General features: G+C 30.3%; 1 protein-coding gene across 1 annotated transcript; it reads left to right on the top strand.

The window, feature by feature from the left end:
- The first annotated feature begins 655 nt into the window (after positions 1-655).
- On the top strand, positions 656-1,247 carry LOC108473630 (protopine 6-monooxygenase-like). The gene is made up of 2 exons (XM_017775309.1): positions 656-972; positions 1,043-1,247. The coding sequence occupies exons 1-2, from the start codon at positions 656-658 to the stop codon at positions 1,245-1,247; spliced, it is 522 nt and encodes a 173-aa protein (XP_017630798.1).
- Positions 1,248-11,541: the final 10,294 nt, after the last annotated feature.

Raw genomic sequence — 11,541 nt, 5'->3', positions numbered from 1 at the left:
TATTATACAATCTATGCTGGAGGAGGATTATTTGTAGAAACAACAAGGCAGGCAAATTACTTGTCCTGCTTTACCTTTCAAACCTTCACCTGCTTCGTACCCAACAAACAGGTGCTCGAACCCTTGCAGCCTTGGCCGATAAATATGGACCTGTCTTCACAATCAGAGTCGGTAGATTCCGAACCGTTGTCGTCAGCAGCCCCGAAGCGGTCAAAGTTGTTTCATCATTAATGATAAGATCTTCGCCAATCGGCCAAGACCGAAAGCAGGAACATACCTCGGTTACGACCATGCAAGCTTCTGGTTTGCTTCTTACGGGGCGTATTGGCGTGATTCGCAAGCTAGCGGTGGTTGAACTCCTCTTGGTTCATAGAGTAGCGTTATTAAAGCAAGTACAGGTCTTGAAGGTGAATGCATTTATAAAAGATTTGTACTTGTTCTGCAAGAAAAATGGACAGAAGATCTCGATCGGTCCAAGGCTTGAAGTTTTGATCGTAAACATGATGGTGAGGATGATAGCAGGGAAGAGATATGTCTCGCGTGCTGATGGTGAAGCCAATGAAGAAGCACAGCGTGCCATCAAAATTATCAAAGAATTTGCGTCGGTGTTAGCCACTGTTACTGCAGTTTCCGAGTGGTTCCGTTTCTAAAATGGATGGATAAATGGAGCAGCCAAGTGAAATCCATGAAGCGTATTTCAAAGGAGATGGAATCACTTATTGAAACTTGGGTTGATGAACATAAACTAAAGAAGCTTAAAACCGGATCAAACAACAATAACCAAGATTTCATCGACGTGATGCTGTCTACTATAATGGGTGATCATTCCATATCCATGTACGGCTATACCATGGAAGACTGTGGTGTCAGCGGCTACAATATTCTAAAGGGCACTCGTTTATTCGTTAATGCATGGAAGTTGCACCGAGACCCACAAGTTTGGTCGAACCCTGAAGAGTTTGAGTCAGAGAGGTTTCTCACAAGCCATCAAAATGTGGTTTTTTTGGGACAACTTTGAAATGGTTCCATTCGGTTCTGGTAGACGAGCATGCCCGGGGATGAGTTGGGCGTTGCAAGCTATATGCTTGACAATGGCTCGAATGCTACAAGGGTTTGACTTAACAACACCTTCAAATGCTCCCGTTGATATGAATGACGACCAAGGTGCAAGTGCAACCATGCTCAAAGCAACTCCTCTTGAACTTATCCTCACACCTCGCCTTCCTCGTCTTCTTTATCAACTCTAGGCGAAACGAAAAATTTTATTTAGGTGAGGCCTAGATGATATTATAAAATTTTAGGGTAAAATTTGAATTTTTTATATTAAAAATGTTTAAATTAAAGTATTGATTTTTCTAAAGGGTTAAAATTATAATTTTTTTCATTTAATCAAAGGTTAAAAGGATTAAATTGAATCTTTTACTTTTGGGGAGAGGTTATAAAAGAATTTTCCCAGTTAGCCAAAGTGCTGAGTCCCCTACCTATCTTTTTGGCTACTACCTATCCCTATAGATGATATTGTTGATATGATATTGTTGAGACAGTAACCACCAACCTTAAAAAATTTAATCTTCATAAACAGTGAAACGATACCTTAATTATACTAAAATAAATAAATGTTATATACCTCTAAACCCTAATTATACAGAGAGAGAAAATAAAACAAAGTTAAGCAATTCATTGACTTATATTCTATTTATTAAATTATGCAAGTCAAATTTAACGTAAATTTAAAATTTTAACTATTTACTTTATGTATAAACTTTCAACCATTCAATAAATATTAATATATACACTAGTTTAGATTCATATGATAGAGATATCAAATCAATTGAAAATTTACATGCATAAAAATAAAGTTTTACCGATAAATTTAATGATTAGATCATTAAAACATTAATCATATAAATATAAATAAATATTGATAACCTATAAAAGTAACATATTTTAATCCCATTCTTAATGCGTTTTGGATGATTAATTATGCAAATTAGTGAATTTGATACTCCTAATCCTTTAAATTCATGTTTCTATACTTATGAGAGCATTTAGGAGCGAAAGGAGTGAAAAACGAGCTAAAATCAAACGAATAAAGCTATTTTCAATAGTCACACGGCCTGGGCATTTCCAGACGGGCTGGCCACATGCCCGTATGAGCCACGCGGGCTTAACATGCGCCTATGTGCCAGCTCATGCTAATTTCACACTCTGCTTCCCAAATACGCGGAAAAAGCATTCTAAAGTTTATAAATACCAATTAGAAGAAGACATAAGGGAGCCATTAGAGAATATCAAAGAAAACACTCGAAGAACACCATCAGAATCAACTCAGAAGCGGATCTCCATCAAGATCGAAGATCTCCTTTTAATTTATTTCGAAGTTTTATTGAATTTCTTTATGTCTTGTGGTTATCCTGACTTTGAGATGTTTTCATTCAAGATTATGATAATTCCCTAGATACTTAGAGAGGAAGAAACCCATGATGAATCCTTTTATTTAATGTCTGCTTTTACGTGATAAATATTTGATTCTTGTTCTCAATTATGTATGCTTATTTCTTATTTTAATATTTCCGAGATATTAATTCATATTTAATGTGCTTAATGCAGTGGAGTAAAAGTCCTTGTTTAAGAGTAGATCTAGCATAATTGAGTGGAGTTGCATGCAATCCTAGAAATAGGACGACATAAATCTATCAGATTAGAGTCAAATCTAATAGGGGAATCCATTGATCGATTTAATATAACGATAGGGGTTCTACTTAGAAAGAGATTTCTATTAATCAACCTAGAGTCAATTGTTCTTACTCTCGAAAGAGATATTAACATAATTTAGGGATTTCTATAGATCAAGATACAAATGAATAAATCGTTTAACTCAGATTCATAATAATAGGTGAAGTCTAGGTGGATTCTTTCCTAAGTATTGTCTATCTCATTGGTTAATATTCGATTATTTCTTTGATTCGATTTCTGTTGCGTTTTTAGTTAAATTAGTATAGTAAATTTAGATTAAAAAACATTACTTCAAATTGTCGGCTAAATAATAGAAAAATGGTAATTACTAATACTTTTAGTCCTCGTGGATACGATATTCTCTAATCACCATAGCTATACTATTGTTTGATATGTGTGCTTGCCTTTGTCGTATTTATAGTTAGTTTAGTGACCATCAAATATATACATATAAAATTTACACCAAAGTAAATGGATCCCTCCCGTAATTTAAATCTAAATTGTTTTTATGTATAAGAGTTTTTTTTAACTCTACTAAAAGTAGATTTTTTTTCGTTGAGTTATTTATTTAAGTTTACAAATTAAAACACTTGAAAATATGAAATTGAAAAATAAAATTAACGAAAAACTAAATTTATTTAAAATATAAATATGAAATTTTGAAAAACAATATCAATGATGTGTGTATATGTAATATTAAAACTCGTTAAACAAACACAACCTTGATACAACTGTAATAATAATGGTGCCATTATTGATGTCCTATAATTTTTTTATTCGAATCTCTCTAATAATAAAACTCTAAGGTTATAAAAAGTCAAGAGTGTTCTCTCTCAGTGTCCTAGAGAAACGGTGATTGTTGTGGTTAGGTTTGAGTATGGTGGTGACATTGTTGGAGCATGGAGAGGGATGAGATCTCCCTCTTAGAAGATGAACTTCTTCAGTTATTAGTGAAAAGTTCATTGGTGGTTCCGAGTGAAAGTCCGACATTGATTTTCCCTGTTTGGACGAGAAAGTCGTATAATCCAGATAGTTTCAAGGCTCAACTTAAAAGTATTTGGAAGAGAAAGAAAAAGATGGATATTCAGGTGGCTGGGCAGAATTTATTCATGATTTCTTTTGACACTGAAGATGACTTGGAGATCATCATGGAGGGTCGACTTTGGCTCTTTCATCGTCAACTTATTATTTTTGAAAGGTTGGTAGATCCTATAGAAAGAAGTAAGATTCGGTTGGTACTCTTGCCGTTTTGAATGAAAATTGGTCCATGCCCGTCGAAATGTGATAGAAAGGATTTGATGCAAGCCATTAGATTTACATTTGGAGGAGTGATTAGATCAGAGTTGAAGAGTGAATTTTGTCGGATGAAGATTCAATAGGATGCCCAAAAACCATTAAGAAGAGGGGTATTTGTCACAATCGGTACTGAACAGAAAATCTGGGTGGCATTTAAATATGAGAACCTCCCGAATTTTTGTTTTGGATGTGGGCAAATGGGACATGGGATCAAGGAGTGTTGTGTTATTTCTGCAAATATTAAAGAAAGACTGGATGACGAACTCCCTTACTCCCTTACAATCGTGTGGCTGGCCGTGTGCTAGGTCGTATGCACCACAGGGCATGTGGCTGGTTGTATGATGCATACAGGCGTGTGCGATTACATAAGAAATTCGAATAGGCCATACGGGGCACGCGGGCTTGTGTGATCACACGTGGAGATCAGGCAGGCCGTGTGGCCTATTTTCAAAAATTTTCACCTAGGCTTGTTTGAGTCTGAAATTTGTAATAAACCTCCAGTGGGGTTCATTCGATTTAAATAAGACTTGAAAATATGAAATCTAATAGTATGATACTGTAAGTAGCGTAGGTTTTTCACAAGTAAAAACTATGCATTAATTATTTATGTTTTAACGTTAATCAATTATGATTAGTATATGTTTTGAAACGTAATTAAGTGACGATTAAGATGTACTAAAATGCTTATTAATTCTAAATCTAAGGTAAGTGCTCTAACTTGTATTTTGTGGTCTTCTATTTGTTATGTGATAATAAATATGTTGCATTTTGACACTCATGTTTTGTGATATTATAGCACAATTTTGTTTCTATTAATCCGAACTCTTAATACGAGATAAACTTTTAAAATCCCCATATGTGATTGCATGTTAAGCATGCCACTATTCTGATTCTGTTTCTGTATGTCATATCACACGTTTGGGATGGGTTGATATTGAAAGGAGGAAGTGTATTCTGACAATATTACTGCAATTTTGGCAATTAAATCGCAAAATCTTTCTGGTAGCTCAACTGCACCTTTATTAGTGGTATACAACCATGACCCGATGTGATTAGATGGATCAGTTATTGTAGTCTTAATTGGTGTAATTGGTTGGACGGAGCTGGTGTGTAGTGGATGGTTGCAGGATTTGTGATTGCATCTGTATCTAAATCTACGTCTGCATTTGTAACTGAATCTGAAAATACATCTGATTATGTATATGAGAATATGTTTGAATTTGCATCTGAAAACTTATCTTTTATTTATGCATATTTAATTTGTTGCTTGGGTTGTGTTACACACTGAGCTCGTAAAGCTCACTTTTTGTTTGTTATCCTCTTAGGTATGCGGGAGCTCAGCTTGATTTTCTACATAAAATGGTTCGAATTATTTTAATTAATTTTTCTAGACTTTTGAATTTTTGTACTAAGTTTTTGGATTTGGGTTTGCTTTTGGGTGTTTGATCTATTGTCGGTTTTTGGGTGTTATTAAACGTAAAATTGCAAAATCATACGAATTTGACAAGTTGGAATTCAGTTTTGAAAACTAAAACTTCAGAAATTTCCGCTACAAAGATTAAGTAATCACTCAAGTGTTTTTCTATAAAATAATTATATGGTTTTTAACGAATGTTTGCCTTAGTATTAGAAATGATCTGCCAACATTAGTACTTTCAAAACACATGATTTTGAATTCAAATTAAGTGTCTCCAGACTTTAGTTTTTCTAAATATCTGTGAGAATTTTGCCAAATTTTATGCTTTCGAAACACGTACTGAGTTTGATTAAAACAAAAGCTTTTAAAGAAGTTGATGTAATTCTTCAATATTCATTATAAATTCTAGGCTAGGTTTGGGGTGTTGCATCGTGCTTATGTGGCCACATAAGCTACTTCATTGACTTGTGGTTTGATTTACGGTCAACTCATGCTTACTGTTAAAATTAGGTTGATTTTAGAAAAATTCGTAACGTTGTAGATGTCAATCCAAAAAAATAAGGGTTAAGGGCTCAAACCCAAAAACCCATCAATGTTGAGGTATTTCAATAATTATGACTAAAAAACTAACAAGAAAATCAAAAAAACTTTAAAAAAAAAGGAAAAAAAGAAAGAAGATTTACCAATTGTGAGATAGTTACATTTCTCATTTGTGCAATTTTTAGTTTTAATACTTAATTTAGCCCTTGAATTATATATGTTTTTTTCACTTTGATACCTAAACATTTTTGTCGTGCTATTATAATTCTATTACTAGATTTAGACTAATTTTTGTAATGACACCAATAAACATGCGACATTAATTAGAATGTGTTATGTGGCACCTCCAACTAGATAGAACATTGCATGTGATAGACATGTTTATTAAAATTAAAAAATAAATATAAACTCAAAAAATATATAAAAACATATAAAATAATTAAATATTTATATAATATACAATTGAATTTGACAAATTTTGACCATCGTTGATTTGTTGGCTAGTCAATGACCAGCATTGATTGATTATAGATCGGTGTTGACCGGCAATAATTAAATTTTCATTTGTAGTTTTAATATTTATAAAATTTTAAGAAACCTTTTTAGAAATTAAACATATTTGAAATTTCTTTAAAACTATTAGAACTTTTCTAGAACTTTTTTAAATTTTTTAAATTTTGAGTTAAACCTTTTCAAATTTTAGAATTTATATTTTTAGTTTATTTTTTCTATTTTTCTATTTTCAATTTTATAATTATATATATTTTCTGGGTATTTTACAAAAAAAAATCATTACAAATTTCTAGAATATATTTTTGAAATTTTGAGTTTTTTTTGTAATTTTCTAAAGTTTAAATATTTTTTTCAATTTTTATTTATCATTTTGGATTTTTAGAATTTAAATTTAATATATTTTGAATTTTCTATTTTTTAAAATTAATTGTTTTGTTTTCATTTTTGAATTTTGAACGATTCATGTGTTATATAAATATTTTAATTTTTAATCAAAATAGTTTACATAATATGAAAAAATATATATAGAAGGCTACTGGCTCGTTCTAATAGTCATGTGTTAGGTTCTTTTCATTAAAAAGAAAAATCACTGTAGGCTAAAATGTGTAACAAAATAATAGTATAACTATTAAAATGGGACAAAAATAGTTTAGACACCAAAATGAAAAATAGGTATAATTTAGGGTCAAACTGAGCATTAAGCCTAATTTTTATTATGTTTTAGAAAATTTTAATAATTTTTATATATTTTAAAATTTTATAATTAATAAAATTATATCTAGAATGAACTTGAACATATTGATGTAGATAAACTTAGACTTTTATTTGTCCAAATTCATCATGGACTTGATTTTATAATATTTTTTATATTTTTAAAATTTTTGTTGAAGTGTACCGTCATCTCAGCATCATGATAACTAACTCGTGAATTGTTAATGATCATGTCAATACAATAATAATTAATGAAAATCATTAGCTAATTTTTAATGTATGAAAGACTTGATTAAATACAATTTTTGAAAAAGGAGTTTGATTGACTTTTTAAAAATAGGTCGTTGCTTCTTGACCTTAAATCTATTTTTTATACAAAAGTTTCCCTTCTAATTTTTCTTTTCAATCTCCTTGAGTGCCTTTGCTCAAAAAATAAAATTGTAATTATGATTCCTTCTTTCTATAATCATTTTAACCAATATATTCTATTTAATTTAATTTTTAAAAATTTTATAATTTTGAAAATTTTATAAGATAATTTTAATAAAATCCCAATTTACAATATTTTTCAAATATTTTATTCTTATAAAATTACATGGCAAATTTTGTTTGAAAAAATTATAAAATTTTAGCATGTAATTTAAAAAGTTACTACTTACAATAGTTAATTAGTTCCTTGATATATAAAAAGGCACTACATTTTTATTTTTATTTTTAATAAAAATTGGCATTCCATGATTAACTTTTTTTATAAGAGACATTTCATAATTAGCTAACTTGTGGTATAGGAAAATGACTTGCACTTTGTTGATTTAAATTTGTACAATTTTTTCTCAACTCTTAAATAAAAAAATATTAAATCCTTAAATTTAATTATTCAATATTTTTATACCAAACATTAAACTATTTTAATATAAAGGTGACTGATGAGAAGAACAAACTTTATCATGGGATCTAACTTAATAAAAGGGCAAAAGGTGAACAAAATTATAGATGGTTTTGGTTGGATGGACAAATTAAGAAACATTAATCCATTTTAAGCATTTTATAAACAGCTAAAACAAAGGTTTGGACTCATTAGGAATCTCACCATTCACCAAGCTGGTTAATGCTAACTTACAAGATCCTCATTTAAAGGCGATCAGCATATCATATGTATATATATATTAAATCCCTCTCTCTCTATTGGTGTCGATCTCAGTGACATTAACGGTACATGAGTGCCAGATTTGGATAATTAAAATAAAAAGGGCGGTTGGTTAAAATGGCAGACTCTCCAAATCTCTAGACATGTTTGTAACCATTGGTGCAAATTCATGACGTAAAGAACCCCCAAAGATTCTCTTATCCATTGAAAAACACACACAAATTTAAGTTTAGATAAGCTTTTTGTATTGTATTTATCAACATATGGTGCTACAGCTAGTACTACAAGCCATGGCAATGCCTTTATTTAATTAATGCTTCGTTTGAAGCCAATCAAATTCAATGGTCATGTTCTTAAGATGCCCTTCCGAGGCGACTCTACCTTTTTGTTCTAATCGATGGATGGGTTCTGGAAATTTGGGCCGTTCAAACTCTGCAAAAATCAGAGGGGAGGCAACTGAGGGACGCACGTGTTTAGTGGATGGAATTTCATGTGGGGATGATGACCCATACCATGTGCAACTGCAAACTGCTAAGCTTGTGATTACAGATTTACCAGATTAAAATGGCCAAAAATAGCCAGCTTAATTTCGGTGGTGCTTTGCCCAAAAACTGCATTATAATCATCATCTTGATATCGTTGACAAAAATTAAGGTTTCAAAATTTAAAGGTTGATATTTGAGTTTTGTATCTGTAACTGTAATATGTGGATTTTATATGTGTTGTATAATGTTTGATTTTTTTATTTAGTTAATAATATAAGAGAATATAAGTTCGAGTGTATTAAAATATATTATCCTTTTATAAATATATTTTTATATTTTAAAAAGTAACCTAGGGATAGTCTCGCTATAAAGTACTAGAGTGGATTTTTTTCCAAATAATACAAGTTATTTGAATAAGTAACTTAATAGAATTATATTTGATATAACATCGGTATAAAAGTTTTATAAACCAAAATGAATAATAAATAACACGATATCTTAATATTGAATAAAACAAAAAGTAATGCTCTATAAATAAATAGTAATAATTTTATTCAAACATAATTAAAAACTAATTGTAATTATTTTTAAGTTTTGAATTAGAATTTAATGTTTAAGATTTAGAATTTAGGGTTTATATCAAATTTCATGTTTAAGATCTAGGGTTTATATTAAATTTTGAGTTTCAGTATTATGGGCTTATGCTTAGATAAAATTTTTGTGTTTATTTATAAATCTTCCACTATCTTTTTATTTTACAGTGATGAGATATTGTATTGTTTTTCACTAATAGCGTTATGCATTGATTATACATCAAATATTAACCCTTTAATTAGTGAGTAATTTTTTTTAGAAAAGTGGATGACTCTTTTAGAAAGTCAATCGTGCACTAGCTCATCTATCTATATTACACATTAAACACTTGATTGAGTTGTTGTTATGAGTTAATTAAACACAAATTCAGTTGAATATAATAAAATATACTTATTTTATAATAAAAAATAAATTATATTATTTTGTATAAAAATATATATACATATAATAAGATTTGAACCCAAATTTTATAATTTTCAAACATTTATATTCAAACATACTTCATTTGTTATTTATATAATTTTTATTAAAATTTATTATATAATTCGATTTTTCATCTATACCATAATGTAATAGATATTATTTACTTATTTAGGAAACCTAGACTACAAAATTGGAGTTGCATGTCAAAATAAATAACAAAAAATAACTTTTGTTTTCAAAATATTCTTATCCTTTGCTTAATATATATTTCCGAGGAACAAAAGCTTTTAAATTTTGGTTTCTAGAATCGGTATCTCCAGACTCCAGAGGAATAATTCTTTACAATCAAACTGACATGTCTCTCATTGACAGTAATTTATGGGGCATAAAACAGGTGTTGGGTGCATAATTTAGCTCTAATCATTATTTTCCCAAGAAAAATATGTTTAAGAATCCGAGAATATAATTCATGAATCAAAGCGTTAACCATCCATTTTTTCTATCAATTCAATAATCCACAATGTTTTATTTTATTCTATTTTTAAAATTGTGTGGTACACATTCTTGTTTGTTTCTTTTATATATATCTATATATTAAAAATTAAATATATTCATATACCATATTTATCTAAATTCAAATAAAATAAACATTCAATAGAATAGTCCTAACCAACGATCTAAAACAACAATGGTTAACACTTCTAATTAGAATTAGCTAAAACAGAGGAAGAATCATGAATCTTAATTTCAATGATTACAGTTAAATTTTGGTATAACAAATCCAGAGCTGGAGATGAAAGGAGAGGCAGGTAAAGTTCTCACAGTACTTTGAAACATGTGAAGCCAAGTGTTTATGGGCTTTTTTCGAGCATTTGGAATATGTAACTTATCTAAACCCTTTTCTCTCCCAGCGATGGCGCAGCGATCCGAAAAATCCCAATAGGTTCAGCTTCATCAAGAGACCGACTACTCAGGCATTTTACTAAGTCTGGGGATTATGAAATTAGATCAAGTTATCGGTTTCTTTGCGATGAAGAAAATGTTATTGAGCGTAACAGCCCATCTACAAGCTTAGATTGCTCGGCAGCTTCAAAAAATTTGGCAAAGCTATGGAAACTTCAATTAGCGCCAAAAGTTAAAACATTTATTTGGAGAACTTGCCATAATGCTGTAGCTACCAAAAAGAATTTGGCAGAAAGAACAAAGCATAAGGATTAGAAGTGCCCAAGGGGTTACAATGAAGATGAAGCTATGCAATAAGTCATGTTTTTTTTATCCATTTGCTAAGGCAATTTGGGCAATCTCTAGTTTTAAGTACAACCCAAGAAAGGAGGGATTTCAAAACTTTTGATTATGGTGGGAAGGTATTTATTGTTTCAGCAGAAAGCTAACTAAAGCACATAAAGCAAAAATCGGGAAGGATAAAAATTCATTAACCAACTGCAATGACTATATACATGACTCTAAAATAAAATAACAAACTCAACTTCCTACTCCCACTAAAACAACCCACTAACGCAACAAAATAATAACTCCTTTAACTCCAACTAAACTTGAAAATATCAAAAACAAACTCCTTAAAAACTAGGACTTCAACTAAGACTAACTTAATGACAGAAAAAGACTTTGTAGCCCTTGAGACACTAACATTCTCCTCCTGACTCAAGTGCAGGAGACAC

This window comes from Gossypium arboreum, chromosome 7 (assembly GCF_025698485.1).
Source record: "Gossypium arboreum isolate Shixiya-1 chromosome 7, ASM2569848v2, whole genome shotgun sequence".
Taxonomy (NCBI): Eukaryota; Viridiplantae; Streptophyta; class Magnoliopsida; order Malvales; family Malvaceae; genus Gossypium; species Gossypium arboreum.
This window is presented reverse-complemented; position numbering and strand designations above follow the sequence as displayed.

Bases quoted from the DNA above. Each gene is read 5' to 3' on its own strand.
- LOC108473630 (XM_017775309.1), top strand. From the start codon at position 656: ATGGATAAATGGAGCAGCCAAGTGAAATCCATGAAGCGTATTTCAAAG. The intron at 973-1,042 runs GTTTCTCACAAG...CGGTTCTGGTAG, and splicing joins GAAGAGTTTGAGTCAGAGAG to ACGAGCATGCCCGGGGATGA.